At 36.3% G+C, this 25,193-nt stretch overlaps 2 protein-coding genes and 1 non-coding gene across 3 annotated transcripts in view; 2 read left to right on the top strand and 1 right to left on the bottom strand.

The window, feature by feature from the left end:
* The first annotated feature begins 207 nt into the window (after nucleotides 1–207).
* On the top strand, nucleotides 208–9,783 carry LOC111508782 (uncharacterized). The gene is made up of 4 exons (XM_023164396.2): nucleotides 208–401; nucleotides 4,131–4,286; nucleotides 5,063–5,216; nucleotides 9,546–9,783. The coding sequence occupies exons 1-4, from the start codon at nucleotides 306–308 to the stop codon at nucleotides 9,725–9,727; spliced, it is 588 nt and encodes a 195-aa protein (XP_023020164.1). The 5' UTR covers nucleotides 208–305; the 3' UTR covers nucleotides 9,728–9,783.
* Nucleotides 6,336–6,442, top strand: LOC111508784 (U6 spliceosomal RNA). The gene has a single exon (XR_002722556.2). It is a non-coding gene; the product is annotated as a U6 spliceosomal RNA (small nuclear RNA).
* A 7,087-nt stretch (nucleotides 9,784–16,870) lies between the features above and the next one.
* LOC111508778 (coiled-coil domain-containing protein AGAP005037) overlaps nucleotides 16,871–25,193 on the bottom strand; it is a 407,581-nt gene continuing 399,258 nt past the window's right edge. The window contains 1 exon segment of the mRNA XM_074169367.1: nucleotides 16,871–19,821. Coding sequence (XP_074025468.1) covers nucleotides 18,658–19,821 — 1,164 coding nt within the window. The 3' untranslated portion in view covers nucleotides 16,871–18,657.

Here is a 25,193-nt window from a genome sequence, read left to right on the forward strand (position 1 = left end):
TAAAGAGTATTAGGAATCCTTACTGATAAAAATACTTGAATTGAGTCAATAATCTTAAATCATTTAAAACAATGTATGCTATCTGTTTTTCAGTTAAAAACTATTTAAATGGCCGTAATCTGATTTGATAGCAAAGAAGACAACTCTGGTAACTCGACGGATGATAATCTCAATATCATAGCAATTGAGAGGTATATAAATTGAATACCATTTACTTTTGTAACATAATTCAATTATCGCATCCATGGTTAGGAGATAAGATTACATGAGTCTATTGGTGAATAGTATTTTTTCGAATCTTGAAAATGTTTTGTCTGTGGAAGAACTATCTCAAAAAGTTTCTTGCAACACGCGGCTGTTCCGTGTCGAAGAAAGCCATGATTGGCGGATGGTTTGGGGTGGTAAGTTGATGTTTTTCCGTTGTTTTCACTTCTGCACGATCATAAATCATTGATTATAAAAAATTGTTCTATTATTGGCGGATATTAGATGAAATTGCTTTATTCACAACATGACATACAGGGTGTTTATGCGGCAGGAAAATCAAAGGACTATTCCTTGAAGTTTTTTTCCAACACCAAACCGCTCATTTAACACCTCGACACGTGTTTTGATCACCAAGATATAATCTTCAAAAGGAAGATCAAACTAATCATATTTACAAAGTTTTACCATAGATACCTGTTCTAAGTACATGTGACTTAAGTGTCTTGAATTAACTTCACAATATTGCTTCATCTACTAGTCTTAAATTAACTTTACAATGTGTCCTTATGTAATAGTCATGTTGAAATATCATTTTAACAAGCTATATGAATGTTTACTCATTTCTACCGTCTCATAGTCATCTAGATGCCTGTTTTTGTTGTTAACTTGTCTAATTAATCAATTAATCTTTATGAAGTGAAGTCTATGGAATGTTTTTTTTGCAATATATGATGGGCGACTGCTGATTTTTCAGGTCTTCCATATTTTAAGTGTGATAAGTGTTCCTTACATCTTGATTCAATAAATCTTGTTGTCTGTCCATGATATTTTGCATCGCAGTCCTTACATGTAATTTTGTAAATTCCAGACTTTTCCGAATTCTCGACTTTGTCTTTTGGACTTCCTAAAAGTCATACACTACAGAGCCTTTTAGGAAGTTTAATGAACACCCTGTATATTTGACATGGTAAACCAAGCAGAAACTGAAAAATGATATATATGTTTTCAACTATATTCATATGATGAAAATCAATAACGTTTTCAAAAAATTCATTACTGTGAGATTTTCACTGAACAGTTTTACAAAAACGCGATACGTGTTTCGCCATACAAGGACTTCCTCAAGCGTGTATTTTAATAGGGGGCTGTCTGGTCGTTATTACATTTGTATAGTACTAATCAAGTCTTTGTCGATCTGGAAGATTTTCCAGTGGTGCCTGACCGAAATCGGCAGCCTTTTTGTCAAAGCTTTAATATACGAACAGGTGCTTCTCCCTGTTAAGGGATTAGTCAGAAGATGGAACCGAGTCTACTTCACCTTAGGTCAACGAGTCCAATCTCAGGAAGTTGTCGTATCAGCGGGGCACCGTCTTGTTGGAACATAATTTTCTCTTCAATGTATGCAGGATATTTCTTAATGGTGTCACTAACAACTGGGTCTAAACTGAATCAAAGTACTATCATCTATTGAATTTTCAGAAACTAAAGAGACCTCAGGAAGAAATTTCTCGAAATACCGCCCAAACTTCAAGTCTCGAAGATGTGGGTTAGTTCAGTCAGCCCTACAGTATGGACTGATCTTCTGGGGTTCTTCCTGTCATTTTAAGGAGGCATTCCGTGCACAAAAGAAGGTATTGAGGATTATATTTAAAGCTCATCCAAGTTCAACCTGCAAACCTTTATTTAAACAATTTCAAATAATGACGCTGCCTTGTCTTTATATATCTCAGTTAATAATGTTTGTAGGTAGAGGAAAATGAAAAAAAATCGTGATGTTCACTCGTATTTGACTAGAAATAGAGAACATTTTTACCAGCCTTATTCTAGACTTGGAGTATGCCAAAATTCACCGAATTATATGGGTATCAAATGTTTTAACAAAGTAAAGAGCTTTATTGACAATAATAACAACATTAATATTTTCAAGAAAAATTTACATCTATTTTTAATTGATAACTCATTCTATAGTATTGATGAGTTTTTAGACTTTCAGACTTTTAACTTTATATAGTCTTCGTAGGTCTATCTCTCTTATTTTAGTTTTGTATGATCTATGTAGGTCTATCTCTCTTTAGATTTATACGATTATGTCTCTCATTATGTGAACATATATTGTGTATATATTTTTTTTCTCTGACTAGTCCGATAAATGTTATGCATTTTGTAAGTCATCACAGTTTGTGATGACGAATAAATATGAATATGAATATGAATATGTGTCTACAATAAACTGGGCCCAACAATTAACTACATCTTTGAAGAAAATACACACGCCTGAAAAACAAATAATAAATTGAAAATCAATATTTTGCATTTTTTTACAGTTTTTGTGCTTTTCGATGAGAAGTAAAATCAACGGTTATATCTTTCTCTAGAACAGAGGTTCTCAAATTTATTTTGTTTACCGCCCACTTCGAGAATTAATTATTTTCTATCACCCCCAATTTTTTTTACTTCACTACATGTTAAGAATCACAATCGCAGTCATTATTCAAATAATTGAATTATGTGTGTCTGCAACCGATTTCTCTTTTTAGTTAGCTATGTTGCCACAGCACTAAATCCACGTTCACACAAATACGATGATGGGAATGCTACCAAAAATCGTTGAACGATGGACCACAATCCACGGTACAAAGGCGGGATTGGCTTTTGTAGCGAAAATCATTGGTATCCATTTTTTTATTTTATTTTTATTTCCTCGTTTGTTATCAGTTCTATGAGTTCTTCTTCCAGCTGGAGTGATCCTGCTGTGTAGACATTCAAAAAAGGATCCAACACCCAGTCCGGTATTTCCAACTTTGAAATGTCCTGGAATCGTTCTGCGAAATCGCTGTGGAGGTTCTCCAAATGTTGGCAGTAAACAAGCGAGTCGTCGTTGTTGAAGGATACTGCTGATGAATTAGGGAAATTGCGAAACTCAGGTCTGCCGATATCATTGTTGTATAAGAGCAATTTGGCTACAAAAGCAGCAATGACATTTTTTGCTTCAATCAAATTTAAGTCGTCACCTTGAAGTTGGTTGCTTAGAAGTCGCTAAAAAAAGGTTTGACACAGTTGGCCGAGCTGAGTGTTTCTTTTTCAGTTCTTGAAAATAAGTCACACTTTTGCCTTTTTTATCTGAATGCATTTTATTCAAATGATCTTGTAGCCTTCTGGGTTTCATCGCTTCATTCGAAAATGTTTTTTGACAAAGAAGGCACATAGGTGAAGATGAATTTGTGGGATTTTCAATAAATCCATATTTTATATATTCCGCGCTATACTGCCGTATCTTCTGTTTTGCTTCCGATATAATTTTGCCTTCAAAAATGCCGAAGTGAAGAATCGAGTATCAAAAACTTGCTAATGACACCCCTCACAGTATTTACCACCGCACGTACAGCACTTTACAAGCTAGTCGCTTACTAAATTCACTTGTCTTCGTAATATTACTGGCTGGATGACGCGCGCGCTTTTGTATGAGGCAGCGGGCGGGCCTTGCACTTTCGAGAATGAAGACTAGAAACTTCTCGTTTCGCATTGAAGTTTACCGCCATCTATTGTACAGTTTGACAACTATCGGATAGGCAATAGTTACTGTCTAGTCCCCTAGATGGCGTTAAACGAGGAAACGCGCCTTAAGCGGAAAAGGAGCGGTAAAGTTTGTGTTAAAATCAAAATAACATTTTCAAATTAGTCATCGCCCCCCTAAACCGCTTCAACGCCCCCCAATCTTCTGTGTGCCATTTACTGCCCCCCGATAGGCCTCCAGCGCTGACAAGGGCGCGTTATCGCCCACTTTGAAAAAGACTACTATAGAAGATGATCACTTGGTGATCGAAACACATGTCGAGATAGTAAAATAACGGTTTGGTGTATAAAACTTCAGTAATATTCAACAAAGTTGCCGATTATATTATTATACTTATTTTATGTTTCAGATATGGAGGTCAACAATCAGTGTATTAGTTTCATATTATTTCAAAGTAGAGGGTTCTGACAGTTCAACGATTTTACGAACAGCATTAATAGGAATTTTATCCTACCTACTGCTCAGTTTCCTGACGAATATATTGTTTCTGGCTGCAATTTCTCAGGTAATTTCTCCGTACTATTTACTAAATGTCGTATGTCGCAAAATATATCAGAGTACCGCATAGCGTAATCGCCAGAAACAAGTTGAGATTGTTTGTGAGACCGGCATTTTTTACCTGAGAAACTATTGTGAAATTATCAAAACTCTGAGCGGGCCTTTGATCCCCCGTTTGAGAAACTATAATGATGATATATTCCGTGAAACCCTCAACCAGTCAAATTCAAACAACACTACATTTGCCTGTTAACTTGCTAATTATTTTCAAAATTGTCAGCTTGAAATTTTCCTCTATTCAACTGTCTATACACGAGTTGATTGATTATTATACTTAGTTTTATGTATACATCACCAAAAATGAATTGAACTAATTTTGTATATTCAGTTCCATTTTCGATAGGTTGGCTATACCATACACGAGAGGCAATATGGCAATATGACAGACATTCGAAACATCAGATGTCTGCCATTGGGCATGACAGTGTTCCATATGAGTGAAATTTTACCTGTTTTGTGTACTATATTGTGCATCAGCCTGTGAATGATATCTGATTCAATTCCATAAAAGTATTTTTTGTATAATTAGAGTTATTTTTGTTAAATGAATTGCTTTATTCCTCTCTTTGGAAAACTCCTACATTGTTTGTATGAAGATGGAGAAGTAGAAAGCCAGAACCTTTCTTTCCCATTCATTATCATATAATTGATTGAATCGACATGAAGCTGCTCCAGAAACCTTGTTCCTCGAAAGCTGTACGTAACCAATTCTTTCTTTTTCAGAATTGGCCATACGCCCTCCTTCCATATATTTCAATACAAGGGATAGAACTAATTATTTATCTCTTTTTCATGACGTCGCTGTCAATGATCTTATATGTTATCAAAGTGAATGCTGCTATTTGGCTTGTGGTTCCAATAATGGTTGTGATTTTAGGTGAGTACATACCAATAACCCCAGTCATAGAAATTATAAAAATTGATTCATCTCTACTCATATTGAAGAAGAATAATTCCTTTCACAAAATAGTCTGACCCATATTCTTGCCAAGTTATTATAAAAAATGTTTTCAGATTTGATACAGAAATGTTAGTCGACGCCAACTAAAATGAGTCAGCGCAGAAACGTAAAATAGTTCTGTGTTAAAAGACTCCGCCCACTTAAGTCATATTTTGCATTGTCAGTAGCGCAAGAGCTAGAAGTAAATAGGTTTGAGTCAGGCGTTAAGCTATAAGTTGAGTCGTTAGTGAAGTTATGAATCCATAAGCCAATTTTATAACTTCAAAATGAGTGAGGACGAACATGTTTTATTAAATGTGTATAATTACTTCAGAAGTGGAGAAAGTGAATTGGACACTTTGTTAATGGTGAAAAGTAAGACATCGCAAGCAACAGGAAAATAACTTTTAAATTTCACTCCAATAATATTTATTGGGTTGAGGATTGTACATATAGGACGAAACTGCAGTAACGTTAGTTACAATTGAAAGTGGTAAAAAACATAGAAATTTTCATTTCCCTTTTCATATTTTTTTAATAAATAGCCAATTATAAATGAATACATAATTCGTAAAAATTGAAAAGGGAACCGGGAATTTCAATGAAAATGTTATGGCGCTGTTCTCAATTAATATTCTCAAATCTATGATAGTTTGATGATTTTTATGTTAATAAATATCGGATACTTAGTTTTTGAATGGTAAGCTTTCCCACAGTTTTCATTCAAAGAAAGTTTGTTATTCGTTTACGTAATTAAGTTCAGTTAGCTAAATATATTTCTGGTGCATTACCTTTAATCGATCTATTGATTATCGTGGTATTCTAATTTTTTTTTATTTTAGAGTTTTATTTCTATCAAATTTCTTTCAAATTCAAAATCACCATCATTACATTTTTACCTGACTGGTTTTTGAATAGAGAACATTGACTCCAACAAGTGGCATGAACGTCATCATACACTCGGCATCGTCACGATGTTTTACGTGTTGCATAATTCCATTGTGAAAATTTGGGATTTGACTTGTCAAATGTGACGCAGTAACCAAGACGGCTGTTGTACTCGCTTCGGCGGTACATATACTAAAATTGAAACGATACAGAGAAGATTAGCATGGGCCCTGCGCAAGGATGCCATGCAAAATCGTGAAGCGTTCCACATTTTTGTGTGTACCCAAAACCAAGCCAATATTCGTTCATTACATACCTCCATCCATAGGATGAACAAGCAACAGGGCCCGCTGTCCTTACATAAGATTTTATTTGAATGTACATAACTTAAAGGCATTGCATTCCTTCCTTACCTTCTCCCACCTTAAGCTGTAACAGATGGATTTGCGCTGACAGTGTAGACCATTGACGATAGTTGTGCTTACCTTCTGAATAGACTCTGCTTACTTTGCGAATAAACCTATGTGATTGCTAGTGCGATGTCTTCGTAGTGCATGGGCAACCATTGTTTTCACCTGTATGATATAACTGGATTATTTTTAGCTTACTGTGCTTAAGTTCCTGGATAATAATTTCAACCCAAGTGTGGATGGGCCCGCCCCAGGTCCACTTAAGTGTGGCCACATTTGGATTTAACAACAACGTTCGTTACCAACTGGCCGGATAGCCTTAGTTGCTGAGGCCACTGAATCGAAAAGAAGAAGAAGAAGAACCAAGACGGCAAAATGCCGTCACGCTCCGTTCATATCTGTATCTGTAGAGTAGGGAAGGTGAGTGTGAGCCCACAGCACTTATGCCACATGTGACCCATTATCCTCCTAGGTCATCGTCCATCCTGTCCTTTCCAGGAAGGTGGACAGGTCACTGGGAGACATCTCCTTCATATCGGCAGGTGGACGCTAAGACTCGCCGAACATACACTCTCTTATTGACGATTACTCCGGGCATTCGCCTAGGACATGCCTGACAGTCTCATCTTTCTGTTCACACATCCTTCATAGAGGTGTGTCCACTAGCCCCATATTATGTCATCAGGCCGTAGGTGCCACTGAGTCCTAAAATTCTTAGCCCAGCCCCTTCCTTGGATAAAGAGTCGGCAATGCGATTACCTCTACTCTTGTCGTGTCCTTTTATCCACTTCAGGATAACGTTATTATCTACCAAGGCTTTGGCTAAATATTGGTGGCACTATAGTACTAGCCCAAAGGTAACACGTTGTCTGTTCAAGGCTAATAGGGCTTGTCTGCTGTCAGTGCAGATTGTTTTTCATTTGCCAGAAATTCCTGTCCTGGTTATTTCTTTTGTGGCGATTGAGATACGAGCCAGTTCTTTTTCGACCACGCTGGTATTTTTCCCATTCCCCACTTAATTCTTAGGCTCAGTGATCTGGAGTACACTCCACATCCTGAGCCTTCTTTGGTTGTTGAGCCGTCTGTATATGTATGCATATCGCATTTGTATCATCTGACTCTGTGTTCTGTTTCATATGTATTTTGTAGGGTTCATTAAACACAAACTTGGGCTCAATTGCATCACTGGATGCCTGCCGTAGAGGTTGCTCACTTCCCGCCATAGGCTCAGCCTCATTTGATCCATTCCTACTTTGAGGTTTACACCAGCCGTGCGCAATCGTAACATGGCAATTAACGCAACCTCAACGGGGTCAGACCCGTAATTAATTCCATTGCTGCGGTTGGTGTTGTTCTCATGGCTCCTGTGATGTTTGAACAAGCCAGTCATTGTATTCGATATAATTTTTCGATGGTCGTTGCTTGTAGAACTTTCGGTCCCTATGCAATAGCTCCATACGTAAACATAGGTCTTATTATTGCAGTGTAGATCCAGGCGACGAAAGACCCCATGCGCATTCCACTGTCCTTCGACATTGCTCATAAGCCATATATGCTCTTTCTGTTCAACTCTGTAGGTGAGAGTTCCATGTTAGCTTCCTGTCGAGGATAGTTCCAAGGTATTTCACCTCTCCAGAGAAGTTAAATTTGCTTCCGAAGATTTCGGGAGGTTTTGAGCCCGATATACTGCTTTTCCTGGTGAAAAGGACCACCTCAGTCTTCTTGGAATTGATCTACAATGAGTGTTCCTTACACCAAGTTTTTATTGAGTTCAGCCTATCCTACGCTCTATCGCACAGTGAGTTCACAAATTTGCCGGTCTGCAAGATAACTGTGTCATCGGCATATGCAATTGTGTAGAATCCATTATTGTTGAGGTGTTCAGTCAGGGTATCCAGAACTCTGTTCCCGTCCATATATTAACAAGTTTATGCACCTTACTAATTTAGCATATCTCTCTTTCTATATTTTGGATGGTCGTTGCTTTCTATCTTCAGGCGCATTTGGCCAATGCTTCTCCTGTTACGTAACTGACTGTTACATAACAAAAGCTTCGTCGAGGGACAAAGACTGTCTTGCAGCCCGTAAGTCTGTGTCCGAACTATCGTCTGCTTCATAAAGATTATTGTTGCGATCCTACTCCTACGTGGACATCCGGTCCACTTCGGCCTCCAACCGGCGTGAATGGGGGTACTATTTATTATAACACTTAACACTTTTCAATAACACTATTATTATTTAATTGATGCTGGCTCGTTATATAACGGCGCACATTCTCAACACGAAATGAATTCCGTATCCAACAATGGCGTCCGTGTACCTTCTTTGAGGACGGTCGTTATCGGCTTGTCCGTTCAGCACCATATCGGAAACGGAATTCTAATTTAGCTAATTTAATCTTATTTTTGCACACGAAATCACAAAACATAAGAGTTCGAGTACATTGAACAATGAAATGTATTGTATACTAACGTACACGTGCAATTCCATAATTTCAAGAATGCTTTCATGTATATTACATTTGATTAAATTATTATATGCTCAAGGCACTTGCTTATCGAAAATTATGGATTTGCATATATTTTAACTGAATATCCCCGGTACACTCGAGATATAATCCATTATAATTATTTTGCATTTGATAAAAACTACTCCAGTTTGATAACAGAAAGATCTAAAGCAAATAGAGTTCTCAGTGGAGGAGACGAAAATGATATAGTTTGTAACAACTCTAAAACGGCATTGTAGGCTCCGGAGTTCATATGTTTCTTTAGAACTCCAAGAAAAAAGATAGATTGAGTGTTACTTGTTATGTTGTCAATGGTGATATCTTCATCAATGGTGAATATTCCAGTAACACTATTCAGTATTATTTATTTTTCTTGATGTGAAAGAGATTAATTTTTACATATCATCAAGTGAAACTATGAATTATTATCATTGTTCTCATTCCATATTTTGATTTCAGCTCTCAATGCCTACTTTTTCGCTTACTCTTTGGTAGAACTCAGAAAAATGGAATTCGATATTAGGACGAAAAAAAGGGAGAAAGAAATAGCAGCAAACCAGTTGAATCGTAACAAAGAACCTCCAAGAAAGTCCCTCAGAGCAATACGACAGGAAAAACTTAGGGCAACAGCCCAACTGTGATTTTTCTCAACCCAAATGGTACTGGTGATACGAAATAAAATTTTACATGAGTTCAATGATAGTATTCATTATTAATGAAATCCATATTTGGGATATTCGGAACGTGCTCAAAAAATTTATTCCCCAAGCTGAAATACTGTTTGTTGAATGACTTCATCCAATGTTAATAACCCTCTATGATGATTCAGGTTAATCAAAACCATACCTACCAAGATTTTCATACTTACAATGACAACAAAGGTCTGATAGTCCGGAAAGTACGCAATTCCAGAAAGGGGAAGAATTTCACGAAAGTTAACATGTCGGTACATCAAAAAAAAACAATATAGTCGTCTCAAGCAAGTGACACTGCAATTCATCCTCGAAATCATGAGGTATTTCTACCCGTTATGCCCCTTGAGGACGCCGCAAAGGAGCCATCAGCCACTTGCAACAAAGAACTTTATTGCGTTAAAAATAGTATCAATGGGCGTCATACGGGGGGTGTTACTATATATTTGTATGTATTATGCGAAGATAATTGAAATTTTGTGAAAACTAATTTTGTTCAAGTATTTTAACTTGAGAAGCACAATTGATATTTGGAATAGTTTTTTATTTAGGACTGTTACCTTCTACAGATCTATAAAATATTCAGAATATTGAATTTGAAAATGAATACAAGTAACAAGGGCAAAAAATTACTGCTTTTGATAAATTACCTTTTTGAAAAAAAAATTAATCTATCAGTAACTTGAATTTATGAAATTTTGCATATAAAAATGAATATATGTATCATCTTATGACGTTTTGAAGTTAAGCTCTTGTAATATCTTCCATAACCTAGTTCTTCTTATATCAGTAAAAAAATTGTCTTCACGAATAATTGACAAAACTTTATTCACTGAAGGTATTTCGTTTTTTATGTAAAAAGAGTGTACTGCTCTCGTAATAGAATTCTCGACTTCTTCGTCGATAACCAAACACTTTCTGCCAGTGGATACTTTCGGTTACAGAAATGTATTGTTTTCCTTGAGTTCCTTAAGAATTCTATGAATTATCGATGTTTTTTACCACTTTTATTCATAACCGACGTTACTGCAATTTCGTCCTATACGGACATTTTCAAACGAATAAAATATAACCTGCAAACGCCTCTAAATAATAGGAGCAACCTTTGGAGACTATAATGGGGGTTTCACTAGTGGAAATTAATGTGTTTAGTTACTTTCGGGGAGTGGGTCGTGGAAAAATACTTTAATGTATTTCACTAGTTCGGACTTCCATTGTCTACTATATAAAATGATTTGAAATCCCTGAAACAACTAAAAATGAAGAATTGAAAATGAATAGCTGAAAATAACAATTATATTAAACAAAATAAACCTGAAATGAAATAATAGTGAAATAAAATACAAGTAAAAATAAAAATTAAGAAATGAAAAAAAAATGAAAATGAAAAGTGGAGAGATTCCAAGTCAATTTAGTTCACGACGTTTCGATTGTTAGTATCTGCAATCGTCTTCGAGTGATGACTGGACTGATTCCTCCGAGAGATGACTATTTATGGGTCGTTCGACTACTTTCACTTATCCCCGCTTTCCATTTTTTCCTCTTCACTGGTTCAGTGGGAAATGACTGTTTGGCGGGAGTTGGCCATTTTTCGCTTGATGATGGGTTTCCATATGTTGCGTATCTCTACGCTAGCTTGGCTGAATATGTTGTTGGACAGCATGTATGCGGCTTCCTTGAATTTTCTCCTAAACCAATGTTCCTCTCTGTGTATAATCTCAGCTTGGGACCACTCGATGTTGTGTTGATGGGTCCACACATGGTCTGCTATTCCTGATTTGATGGTTTTCCCTTGCTGTGTGTGTTTCTTGTGCTCGACAATGCGAACATTCAGTGGCCTCTTAGTTTCACTAATATGGGATTTTCCGCACTCACAGGCTATCCGGTAAATGCAATTCTTGGAATCGCAGTCCGCGTTTGGTGGCCAGGTTTTCGTGAGGCTGCTACGGAAAGTGTTCCCGGATCTGAAGCAGGTTCTGATGTTGTACTTGGAACCAATTCTTCTTATCCTCTCCGATAATCATCTGATGTAGGGAAGTGCAAGCACTGATTGTGACGGCTTCTCTTCCTTGCGAGGCTCCTGCTGTCTTCTAGCCAAAGTCTTTTCTACCATCGCTTTGGAGTAGCCATTCCGTTGAAGATCTTTTTTGATTATGTCTAGTTCCTTCTCGAGACCTTCCTTCGTATTACAGAGCCCAAAAGTACGGTCTAATAGAGTCTTAATGATTTTTCTTTGAGTCGATTGATGGTGGTTGGATTCGTGGTTCAGATACTATCCCGTATGAGTGGGTTTTCGGTATACAGATATTTCCCACTTAGTGTCGGCCCTCTTCACCAAAACGTCTGAGAATGGCAAGTCGTTGTGGATTTCCTTCTCCATTGTGAAATTGATGGAAGGTCTCACGCTGTTGATGTGTTTCAGGAAGGCGTCTAGTTCAGTATTCCCATGGTTCCATATTATGAAGGTGTCGTCAACATATCTCAACCAGACTCGAGATTTCTTGTGGGCTTCTTCAATGGCAAGAGTTTCAAACCACTCCATATATATGTTGGCTATGACTGGTGAAAGTGGCGATCCCATTGGCAGTCCCTCATCTTGTGTAAAGAGTTCGTCCTTTAGTTGGAAATAACAGTTTAGTAAACAGTATCCAAGTAATTCCATGATTACTTCTATAGGTAGATTCGTTCTCTCTTTCAGGTTCCCGTCTTCGGATAGTTTCTCTGTATGATTTGGAGTGCTTCTTCGACCGGAAAGTTGGTGTAAAGGCTTTCCGCGTCGAAACTAATTAGTTGATCTTCCTGTGTGACCTCAATTGACCCTAGTAGTCTCCACTTTTTATTTTCATTTTCTTTATTTTTATTTATTCAATTGTTCTATTTTTACTTGTATTTTATTCCACTATTATTTCATTTCAGGTTTATTTTGGTTGATATAATTGTTATTTTCAGCTATTCATTTTCAATTTTCCTTTTTTGGTTGTTTCAGGGATTTCAAATAATTTTATATAGTAGACAATGGAAGTCTGAACTAGTGAAATTCATCATGAAACATTGTCAATCACCTTCAAACAATAATGTAATGTGATAGAGAATAAATCCATTAGTTGTGTAAGCTGCAATTAGATTTAACTACATTAATTTTTTTTAATTCTCATGGAGAGATGGAAATGATCATTTGATACCTCAAGGTTTACACACACAGAGTTTACATATATAAACTAATGAGTGGTAAGTAAATATAATTTTAATGATTTGTCACATTGAGTTAATTGTATTGTTTTTTCTGAAATCACTGGTAGATAAGGCTGCTGAGGGAAGTAAAAAGTTATTAGTTATATTCAAATGTAGCCAATAAGCAGAGCAATGGGGAATGTTCCCCCAAGATGGGTTATTACAGCAAATGCAAGTTTGAACAAAATAAAATTGAGTTTAATTCATGAGTTTTTCAAATTCACTTCGAAAAGTATTCAAATTGATGTTTCAAATGTTGGGTTTTAATTTTTAAAGGAATTTGTTTCTAATTCCCATATTGGCAACAGCGCCTATATCAAGTTGAAATATTTCATACGTACCTAGATATTCTACTTTGAAAAAGAAAAACTATCTTTATAAATCAACAATTGAGGGAAAATATAAATTATAGTCATATAAACAACAGTTGTTTTGTTATTTATTTATATAGAGGAAGATAGGTTAAGTGCACAAAATGTCATATGTCACAGAATGCCTCGGAACTCGGAACATAAGTAAAGAGAACAGCACGCCTCTGAAATATGTCATCTTTGTTTGTCTCATACAGGTTACAGATTCATTGTCTTCTATTAGCTATAACCGATGTTGCCAAATGGTATTGGAATAATTTTTTAAAGAAAAAGGTTGAGATGATAAGTTTAAAATGCGTAGTTTCAGAGCTCTTTTATAAAAACTACTTGATTATCATCAGGAGGAACATTCCCCATTTACAAGCAACAATAAGTGTGATATTAATATAAGCAAAGCAATAGAATAGAAATAATGGAAAGAGCTCGCCTGATCAAGATGTCGCCAGCGTATATCTTCCTCCAATGGATATTCTCTCCTGCATAGAGTCAACTAGCCCCCATATAATAATAATAATAATATCGTCTTTATTATCTTCTAATACATTTGAAGCAAATTAATCATGTACAGTTCATTTATTATAAGAAGATAAAAGGCGAAGTTCAATTTACATGATGACAAGTCATCATTCAATTGCTCTTCCACTCAACCTCAAAAATGTCGCCTAGTACGCAAAGGTATAAACGAAAAGAATTTTTAAATATCTTAAAATATTATGACTATTTATAGATTTGTAATAAGTAGGTAGCTATTGGGTCATTAATAGAACTCTGTGCGAAAGGATGGCGGAGTTAGTCGGCCTTTATATCTTACATTAATATTATGTACATCAGTTCTAAAAGTAATTTTCTGGTGTAAGTAAAACGGCACTTCACTATTAATTATTTTGTGAAACAAAGTTGCAGCATGTAACACTCTCCTGTCGTTCATATTTAACCAGCCGGTATCCTTTAATTTATGAGATATTCTTTCTCTTCTTCTAATACCAGAAATTAACCGTAAGCAGGAATTCTGAACTTTTTGTATCTTTTTCTTGAATTGGTTGGTTAAACATGGACCATACAAAACATCAGCATAATTGAATATAGATAAAACTAATGATTCGCACAAATTCGCCTTCACCTTCATGGATAGGAAATTTCGGTGTCCATATATAATTTTGAGCGAATAATATGCACGCCTAATAAACTGATTAACCTGGCTTTCGAATTTCAAGTCCTTATCTAAAATGATGACCAGGCTTTTGGCTTCTGGGACAATCCCAGACTATCAAACCTTTCACAGATTTGCAAATATCATTTCTAGGGCCTTTTGTTCCAAAAACAATAACATTGGATATAGTACAATTTATATTTAGGCAGTGATCAGAAGCATTTTTCACAAATAATTTTAAGTCACTATTAATTTGAGTACACGCACTATCTATCATTTCAGGTGAAAAGCTATGATACAACTGGGTATCGTCTGCATACAAATGTATAATACAAAATTTAAACATTTTGCAAGTTGAGATGTGTAGATAGCAAACAAAAGGGGTCTCAAAATAGAGCCCTGTGGCATTCGACATATCAACTTTAAATATTGTGAGCTGTTTCCTTCTATGGTAACTTTTTGTTGACGGTTGGTGAGATACGATCTGATTAGTGATATAGCATTTTTAGAGAGTCCTATATAGCAAAGAATTATATAATAACATTGAATCGAAGTTAATAGTATCGAACGCTCTACTGAAATCAAGAAGTACCAATACTGTATTATTTTTTGCGTCACGTGCTCTTATAATATCGTCCACTATATGCAACAAAGCAGTTATACAACTATGTCCTTTACGAATTCCGGATTGAGTTATTGGAAGTATAGAGAAATTGTCAATGTGTTCTTTCAACTGAACTTCAATAGCTCTTTCAAGAACTTTTGACAAAGTTGGTAATAAACTAATGGCGCATAGGTCTTTGTATTCTGATGGATTTTTTTTTGAACAACTTTCACTATTGCTTTCTTCCATACCGTGGGAAAAATATTATTTTTCAGACAAAAATTCACAATATGTGTTACTTATGGAATTATATGTGGACAGCACATTTTTATGAGTTTTATATTCAGTAAATCATATCCCAATGCATTTGTTTTCATATTAGAAATTGTTTCAAAAACGGACATATCATGTACTTCTTGAAATTTGAAGTCAAAGTCTATCAATTTATTGTCAGTATAGAAAGAGGTGAGTTTGGGAGGTAGTTCATTAATAGGAATTGAGTTAACAAAAAAATCATTTAACTGCGAGGAATTCTTCAAATTCTCTGGAATGCTGTGAATTTTATTTGGTATGAACTCATTAGATTTTATGGCTTTCCAGAGATCTTTGTTGTTTTTTTGTTGAGCTCTGAAATGAAATATGCCTTCTTTTCTCTCTTAATCGCCTGATTTGTGACGTTCCGCATGTCCTTATAGAACTGAAAATGAATTTCTGGTTTAGTTCTTTTGAATCTTCTGAAAGTTTTATGGGGGCTAGTTTACAGTGGCTAGTCAGAAATCCTACTGTCAAGCGAAGGTTTTTCCTTGTCATCGCCAGATATTTCTTCGGCGCTAGCTTCCAAGGGTCGCCCAGGGTGATCCCGCCAAGACTGCATCCTTTGATCCCATCCCATCTTTTCAGGGATTGAGCATGGGTGTGGCGTTTGGCTAGTTCCCCAATCGTCGAAGTTATCAGGCCGTTGGTGCCACTGGGTCCTAAAATTCTTAGTCCAGCCGCTTCCTTGGCTAAAGAGTCGGCAATGCGATTATCTTTACTCCTGTCGTGCCATACGTATGTATCTCGTCTTGAAACAATCTTCAGAGAATCTTTTGATGATGAAGAATAGAACATTCTTTTTGTAATTCATTTATTTTCGGATTTAAATTACATTGGCACCATGAATAGCGACCGTTTTATTACAGAAAAGGAAATATATACACAGTTTCATTTGAAATGTAGTCTTTTATTGCACTATCCTGACTAAACGAATAAAAAATGTGTTATATTGTGACATTGGCAATATACTGGATATATTGTAACATGTAGGTATACTTTTCAGCTATGAGTTCCTTACAATTGATTAACCTATATATTTTACTGCGATTTTCTCATTTATAAAATATTTAGTCTTTTAGTCTTTGGCGTGTTATTTGGTTTCGTCTATTGGTAATCGTGTGTGTGTAGAAATGGAGTCACATAAATGGATAATATAATTGATTTATCAAAACCTGTCGAATTTACTGAGGTTTGTGGTAAACAAATTTCGAAAAAGTGTCATTGAAATTGGCCACAGGCTACTCTTCAAAGCTGAAAAAAATTTTATATTATATTTTTTTTGTTATCAAAACTAGTGAAACGTATATATATATATATATATATATATATATATATATATATATATATATATATATATATATATATATATATATATATATATATATATATATATATATATATATTAATTAGATAATATCTTGAGGTTGCGATCAAGGAAAGCTAGTTTGTCAAGCTTTCGGAAATGTTCTTCTTCAGGACAACTGAAAAGATGATTGTAAAAATATATGTATAAAACGTTACAGATATAACTTACTCAACTTGAGATTATTATAAAAAATTAGCAGCAAATCGAACGAAAAATAATTTGAAAGTTAATTTTGACATGAATCAATAAATGCAAATTTTTTATATTGATATCATGTTGAGTTAGTTATATCTGTAACGTTTTATGCATATATTTTAACAATCATCTTTTCAGTTGTCCTGAAGAAGAAAATAAACATTTCCAAAAGCTTGACAAACTAGCAAAGAGTTTTCATCCTTTACCTTGACTGCAACCTCAAGATATCATCTAATTAATTCATAGATTCAGTGCAAAGTGCAAAGGATAGACAACAGTACTGATTTTTAATAAAAAGATATGATATATGGTTCCAAAAGTCGTCATAGAAAACAAGTGAAACACGTGAAGATAGTGGGAAATAAGTAGGAACAATATTTGTGATAATCATATCGGATGAAAACCAATCATGATGCGCAAAAACCAAAGTGGACACAGTCCAATAAATATATTTTCTTGAAGATTTCAGTTGAAAGAGCAGGTTTCAGCTTAGAAATCATAACTTGGACCAAATTTATAACACTTTTCCATTCCATGTAAAACTTTTAACTGTATGTAGCTGTATGTAGAATAGAAATTAAAATATGTCTCGGAACATCGACTATTACATATTATAAGTTCTTCTTTTAATATGTACATTCACTGGTATATATTGAACAGTGCTAATATCTTGCAATATTTAAAATCCTTTAATTTATATGTACAGTGTGATAATAACGAAAGTGCGCACATCTTCTATATTGATCCTTGAAATAAATACATTATTTTGATATTCGAAGGTTCTGAAAGTTCATAAAGGGCTATTGTCCATCAGGTAAAATTTTTTTGATAGAAAATGAGTATTCGAATTGACCTATTGCAATAGAAGGAGAAACATCAATTCTACATATATCATCAGTTGTATCGCAAATAGGGAGTATTGTTCTTTAATTTTTCCAGATTTGGCAACTTCAACCAGCATCTCCAATAATTCAACTTCATTGCTTATTTTTTCAGAATTGTATAGTAGTAATTCAATGAAATTGAATGAAGCAATGACATTCAAAGATACATAGAATAGAAAAGAAATTAAATGAATACAAGCATTTATGACATTGTTGAAAATGATCCAGATCAATGCGCTTTTGTTTTTTCCATAAAGTCAAATTCATTCTCCTAACTTTTTCACAGAAGGATTTGCTACATGATGATGATGATATTTGTGTTTTGTTTTTCACATCTAATTGATGAGCCTTGTGAATAGGATTTTTCGGAAATGTTTTTCATCTGCAATACCCATATTGCAATTTCTTGATATCCGGATGTCATATTCATTTTCTGAATAGTTTTTTGTCGTTGAATTTTATTGAGGCCAAATTATAAATATCATGGGCCCCGAGACTGTCCCTTGAGACACACCAATTTTCACAAGAACATGACTCCTTGCATGGATCATCAGTCATTTTCGTCACATATTATCGCAAAAGTATGTGGGAAGTATGTTCCTCTAGGTACAATAGCCCTTTGTGAACCATACCGAAGCAAATGAGGTACCCTTAAACACCTAACATCCAACAATGAAAAAAATAATAACATTCCAGTATTGTGATATGAGGTTAAAACTGTGCAAGCTTCTCAACATACGGATTGCAATCGCATCTCAGTAGGTCACAGTATGTCCGTCTCATAAACTTTATTGGTCTGCGTATTCGTGTTATTTTTGTTATTTTGCTCGTCTACGTTATTTGGTGCGATAGAAGAACTAATGGGGTTAGAGTTTGTGTTAGTCAATGAAGTTTTGGTGGTGTTAGGTAAGTTAGTAAGGGATCCAGTGATTTGCGAAGTCGAAAGCTGCAATCCCATCTTCTGCAGAAGGTTTGACTCGCTTCCAGTTTTCTTCAACAGCTGATCTGGAGCTGGAGGTACCACAGCTATCGTGTTGTTTCCTCTCTGTAACTGCTGCAATCTGGCGTATTGTTCCTGAAGCGCCCTTTGCTTTTTCAGCAGCTCTTGGTGTCTGTGTTCCAACTCCTCTTTTCTGTTTTTCTTGGAACCATCTTGGGAGTTAACACTTTCACAGCTGCTGCTGTTGCTAGCAGAAATAACCTCAGCTTCTGCCGGTAATTGGAGGTTGGACCCGATATTTCTGGGCAACGTTTGGGATTTCGAAGGGTCCTTGAAACTCGACCTGTTTGGTATATTTCTGCGCAAGGTTTGGAGGCCCAAATTTTGAGTCGCTTGTTCAAACTGGGATAAGGGTTTTTCCACCATATTCTGCACGTTCTGGATATGTTGCAACCCCGCTGCAGGAGATTTGGGAGGCAAATTCGGCGAGGTTGGGGAAGCTAAGGGCGATTTCGAGCTGGTTCTTGGAGGAGGTGGTGGTGGTACTCGCTTCCCAGCAACTACCTGGTGGAGAAGTTCTTGGTTTCTCTCTGGAAGGGGAGGTTTGGCAGTAGTTTTGACATCCCTTTGCAAGGGTTGTATTGGTGGGCTGTTATCCGTGTCTGATCCACTTGGATAGGAATGCAGTCTTCGGAGACTTCCGGTGGCCGTGCTTACAGACAAATTTTGCGTTGGTAGGAATGAGGCAGAGTCCATACTGCCTTTCCTGCCGATTTCCGATATCTGGGGGGGTCGGGCGCCCTTGGCTGGAATGGCGGGGGCATCGGAGTCGGAGGCGTCTTGGGTTTGAGCAATGGGGTGGGGTTTGGAGAATGTCTGCAACTCGTCTAGCAGAGCGTCGAGTGCGTTCTCCGGACGCTGGGTACCGTCGGAGGGGCTGCTGTCTCCCCCGAGGAGGACCGACCCCACACGTGGAGCGGTAGGGGGCTGAAAAACAAAACAAAATGAGTTCATGCGAAAACTTGATATGAAAACGAGCCATATAATCAGAAATGCTGCCAATGATTTGAATGGTATGCTTGTCAATTTCAGAAAAAAATTTATGTAGGTATATTGTATGAATAATTCTATAGTTCTGGTTGAACTGAATAATGGGAGTATTGTAACAAACAAAAAGTTGAGAGCAGGGTCGTAGCGAAAAGAAAAACCGGGGGGAAGGAATCTAAATTGTCCCAACTCCACCAGCAAAATTTCCCAACTTTCGAAGAAATGAAAGCCGAGGGATTAGTTACTACTATAATATATTGATTTTCTTACTTAGCTATCCAAAGATTGGCTGAATGTTTATACCTGTTAGGGTATGCATAAACAGAAATAAATTTTGGTGATTATAAAAATAATAATGGGAATTATTCTATTTTGGACCAAGGTCCTTGATCTTCCACCATATCCACCATTTATAGGAATATTAAATACAAATGAAAGGAAACAACACTTAAATTATATTGTGCTTATTGTTTTCTACTATTATTTTTTCTATCTTCACGGTCCGAAATTTCCCAACTTTTCCAAGTTGGAAAAACAGCGAAAAGTTGGGAATTTTGTAAAATTGTCACTTCAAGATTTGTGTACTATTCAGGACTGTTTTCTTACTTGGGAGGAATTAAAACCTTTTTCAATATTTCGAACAACTCAGAATTGTCTTCAAGTTATGCATGTTGGGAAATCCCAACCTGGTTCTTTCCCTTTTCTTATTACCTCTCCATTTCTTTTCTCTCATTTTTATATTTTAAATTTTTAATAATTTTTTCTATTATTTTTTTCTATCTTCATGGCACAAAATTTCCCAACGTTTGTTTGAAGGTAGTTGACAATGTTTCATGGTCTATTTCATCAGTTCGGACTTCCATTGTCTAATATAATATAAATTGATTTGAAATGCCTGAAAAAAAAAAATAAAAAATCAACCGAAAATAACAATTTTAATAATACAATACAAGCAATACAAAGGAAGGCCTCGAAAAAGAAATAGGCATCATCACTCCAGAGTGATGGTAGAAGAGGCTTTAGCTAGAAGACAGCGAGAGCTCCACAAGAAAGAGAAGCCGCCACAACCACCAGTGCTTGTACTTCTCTACATCAGAGGATTATCGGAAAGGATAAGAAGGATTGCGTCCAAGTATAACATCAGGACCTGCTTCAGATCTGGGAACACTATCCGTAGCAGCCTCACAAAAACCAGGCCACCAAACGCGGACTGCGATTCCAAGAATTGCATTTACCGCATTGGTGAAACTAAGAGGCCATTGAAAGTTTGCATTGCTGAGCACAAGAAACACATACAACGAGGAGAAACCAGCAAATCCAGAATAGCAGAGCATGTTTGGACTCATCAACCTAATATCAAATGGAATCAAGCTGAAATCATCCACAAAGAGGAACACTGGTTTAGGAGAAAATTCAAGGAAGCCGCGTAAATGTTGTCCAACAACGCATTTAGTCAAGCTAGCGTAGAGATACGTAACATATGGAAACCTCTCATCAAGCAAAAAACACCAACTCCCGCCAAACGGTCATCTCCCGCTAAAACCAATGAAGTGAAAAGAGGAAAGAGGGGTTAGGTAAAAGGTGAAAGCACCCGAATGACCTATAAATAGTCAGATCTCGGAGGATTAGGTCCAGTTATCACCCGAAGACAATTATGGATACTTACAATCGAAACGTCGTAATGTAACTTGGTTTGGAATCTATAATAAATTTTTTTAATTTTCAACTTTTATTATTATTTCAATTTTTTATTTTTCTGGTTGTAGCTTGTATGTTATTTCCGTGTAATTTCAGTTTTTTGTTAATAAAATTGTTATTTTCGGTTAATATTTTTATTTTTTTTATTATTTTTTTTTCAGGGATTTCAAATCAATTTATATCATATTAGACAATGGAAGTCCGAACTGATGAAAAAATTTACCAACTTTTTCCAATTTTTTCCCAAGTCGAAAAAGCAGGGGAGGAGGCTTCCCCCATCCCCCCATGGCGACGGCCCTGGTTGAGAGACATGAAATGAATTGGATGGAGTAACAAGAGAGGTCATTTTCGGTTTTGTATATTTTATATTCTAGTTTTGCGTTTTCTGTTGAATTGTTTTTTGTAAATGAAATGAAACCCTCCATATTTGACTAAATGTGAAAAAAATTGTGATACGCGCTTGGCATATTCACTTGTACGTATAGGATGTTTTATATAGAGATACAGAACTTTGAAATGGAATGAAACAGAAATGAATTTCTAAATTGACATGAACCTTATTTTAGTCAAAATGTAATTTTCTGGCAATGAAATTTAAATTGAATTTCCTTCAATGAATCAATTATGACACGGCCTGTGTGACATGTTGCGAGGTATTATTGAAATCACTGCTCCTGCACATCATGGTTGTTCAATTGAAGAACGACAAAGTCAGTAATCATGGCTCTATAGCGACTGTAGCGTTCTGATCAGCACCGTTTATGAAGAAGTACGGATCAATGATTCCACCAGCCTATAAAGCACACCAAACAGTCAGTTTTTCTGGATGTAACGGTGTCTTAACATACATTTGAGTATCATCATAACCACAAATATGGCAGTTTTTTTTATTGACGTATCCATTCAAACAAAAGTGAACTTCATCGCTAAACAAAATTCGCCGCGATACGTATTTCGAACAGAACCAAGATATCCAAAATAATTTGCACAATTTGGAAGCGTTGTTCGGCCGTCAGTCTATTCATGTCGCTAAACTCAACTAAACATGCATCACTTGACAGCTGACAAAATGGCCGCCAGGTTTAGTTGATAGGTGAGAGGCAAAAAAGTCAAAAGTGAGTTTCGTGTGTTGAGACAGAAGAAAATTGTTATGGAGGATCGTCGAATCACTATTAGAAGAGTTGCTGAGGAGAGTCAAGACCAAAAAAGCACGCCAAGTTGGATGAAATGTCAAGGTCCTGCTCACTGTTTTCTTTGATTACCATAGCGCAGTGCATTGGAAGAACTCACCATATGATAGTACTGTTGATAAGGAGTGTTATGTTGGAGTTATGTACCGCTTGTGAGAAGCAATATAAAGAAAATCTGTTGAAAATCTATTTTTCCGTTAAACAGCTGTCGCCCTCCTATGAACGACAACTCCCAAAAGTCAAAACCTGTGCAAGCTAAAGACTAACTAGGTCTTACCTTTTAACGGGTGATTTCTAACACAGGTACTAGCACGTCCGGTTTTGTTGCTTGTTCTTAATGCTTGTTTGTAATGTTTTGACCAAAAACAACACCGTGATCATGCCTCAGCATCCCTGTGACTTTTTACTGTTCCCAAAATTGACGGGAGACGGAGGTTTGCATCGCTTGAGCAGATACAAATAGAATTGGGGAGGGAGCTCAAAAAATGCATATCAGAACTGTTCCGAAGAATGGAAAAACTATGGCACAACTGTATTTTATCTGAAGGGGGACTCTTTTGAAGGGGACAAAATAGAAATTGATGAATGCATGAATATTAAAAAAAATGTTCAATTGCGGTTAATTTTTTCTGCCAGTGAAAAAGTACATTTTGTTTTTGGCAGCCACTTCATAATGAGGTGAGGTGATAAACTTTCACTTTGCTACTGGCACCGAAAAATCAACTGCAGAGTCACTGACAAAAACACACTTCATAAAGAAAAATCGTGGAAAATAGACAAAAGTGTGTTTTTGTAGTGTATCCTCAGTGAACATGAATTTCCACAAAATAAACAAGTCGTCAATCAAAGAACTGCAGAGTATCGTAAATATTTTTTTGTAGTACAAGATATATATTTCGATTTTTTGATTTTGAAAATTGGGAAAAAATATTTTTTTCACATACAGTCAGTGGCCATATTCGAAGACTGAACATCCAAAACAACAAATCGTTCAAGTCAGTCTCAACTCTCCACACTATAGGGTAATGCACTGACGTCAGAAAACAATTAATCCCCTGGCTAATATCCTACAAGTGTCAGTGCAAGATTCTTCACTGAAGCTATTTCTGCATATGCTGTTGGCGATACAACTGCCGCAACATATTTTCAATTATTGAAACACACTTGCAGACCAGTGCACTGTTCATAACACGATATTGCATATTATTTATAACAATTGAATCATTTATTGTTATTTTCACCTCATCATTTGTGAATAATCTTTTTGGGTTTGTCCCGTTTTGTATTCCACTGAAAATAATTAAATAAATGAATAAATAACTGAAAATCGAATTCTTTCAGAGTATCATTTCTCGAATTAGGCTGAAGCAGACAACAAACAATAGGTTTGTTATCGCCCCATCTGTCTGTGAACGAGGTAACCAACCGCATATCCGAAATTTGCGCAATTTCTCATACAAGGAAATTAAACTTTTCACATATAGTAATTGTGCATACTTGAAGACTGGCTATGAATCAAATCATCCAAAAGAACAATTCGTTCAAGCCAGTCTCGGATATGCGGTTGGTTTCCTCGTTCACAGGCAGATGGGGCGATGACAAACCTGTTGTTTGTTGACCGCTTCAGCCTAGTTCGATAAATGATTCTCGGAAGGAATTTGATTTTCAATTATCGTAAATCATCGACTTCATTTTGAACTACCTTGAACTAACTGACCCATTGTACATCCTCCAAAGGAATTGTCCTTCTAGGTCATCGTCCATTCTGTCCTTTCCAGGAAGGTTGGCGGGTCTCTGGGTGACATCTCCTTTAAATCGGTAGGTGTAGACCAAGACTCGCCAAACACACACTCTCTTATTGACGATAACTCCGGGCACTCGCATAGGACATGCCTGACAGTTTCATCTTCCTGTTCACACATCCTGCATAGAGGTGTATCCACTAGCCCCATATTGTGGAGGTGTTTCCTCAGTTGACAGTGACCATTCAGGGATCCTACTGTTAAGCGTAGAATTTTCCTGGTCATCTCCAGATATTTCTTCGGCGCCAGCTTGCATACTTTGATTTCATCCAATCTCTTGAGGGATTGAGCATGAGTGTGACGTTTGGCTGGTTTCGCAATTGTCAAAGTCATCAAGCCGTAGGTGCCACTGGGTCCTAAAATTCTTAGTCCAGCCTCTTCCTTGGCTAAAGAGTCGGCAATGTGATTACCTTTACTCTCGTCGTGTCCTTCCACCCACCCCAGGATAATGAAATTATCTACCAAGGCTTTGGCTAAACCTTGGTGGTACTCTACTACTAGCTCTGAGGTAACACGTTGTCTGTTTAAGGCTAATAGGGCTTGTCTGCTATCAGTGCAGATTGTTATGTTTTTGCCAGAAATTCATTTCCTGGTTATTTCTTTTGTGGCGAATGAGATACCA

The sequence above is a fragment of the Leptinotarsa decemlineata genome, unplaced genomic scaffold (assembly GCF_025532065.1).
Source record: "Leptinotarsa decemlineata unplaced genomic scaffold, Ldec_3_MD MMD2_P_RNA_scaffold_5, whole genome shotgun sequence".
In the NCBI taxonomy this organism is placed as follows: domain Eukaryota; kingdom Metazoa; phylum Arthropoda; class Insecta; order Coleoptera; family Chrysomelidae; genus Leptinotarsa; species Leptinotarsa decemlineata.